General features: G+C 36.5%; 1 protein-coding gene across 1 annotated transcript in view; it reads left to right on the top strand.

The window, feature by feature from the left end:
- LOC106871684 (cilia- and flagella-associated protein 251) overlaps positions 1-457 on the top strand; it is a 24,191-nt gene that overhangs the window by 1,836 nt on the left and 21,898 nt on the right. The window contains exon 2 of the mRNA XM_014918282.2: positions 154-300. Within this exon, the coding sequence (XP_014773768.1) occupies positions 154-300 (147 nt within the window). The remainder of the gene's footprint in view (positions 1-153; positions 301-457) is intronic.

The following is a 457-nucleotide window of genomic DNA, read 5'->3' as shown; positions in this document are numbered from 1 at the left end:
GGGGGGGGGGGCCATGTTAGTATCTAAAGGGGCTCATCCCTTCGAGTTTGAGAATTTTTTATTCACTCCTGGAATGAATTATTTCAGCTTGGCTGTGTTTGTTGACAGTTGAAAAGAATCATTGTAAGCATATTTCTTGTTTGTTACTTTCAGAACATTAGTTGGTCGTTTGGTTACAACAAAAACATTCCTGTCCAGAATCTCACAGATGACAATCGTTCCATGGTGGTCTATGCCAGTTCTCACATTTCAGTGATGTATGACTACGTGAGCAACAAACAGTGGATCTTACAGGGTCACGTAAGTTGGATGTCATTGGTTTCATTGTATATATATATATGTATGTATGTATGTGTGTGTGTGTGTGTGCGTGTGCATGCACATGTGTGTATGTATGTTATTATGTATGTATATTTGTATGTATGTATGTATGCATACATATATATATATATATATA

The sequence above is a fragment of the Octopus bimaculoides genome, chromosome 25 (assembly GCF_001194135.2).
Source record: "Octopus bimaculoides isolate UCB-OBI-ISO-001 chromosome 25, ASM119413v2, whole genome shotgun sequence".
NCBI lineage: Eukaryota > Metazoa > Mollusca > Cephalopoda > Octopoda > Octopodidae > Octopus > Octopus bimaculoides.
The sequence above is the reverse complement of the archived record's forward strand: the minus strand, read 5'-3'. Positions and strand labels throughout refer to the sequence as shown.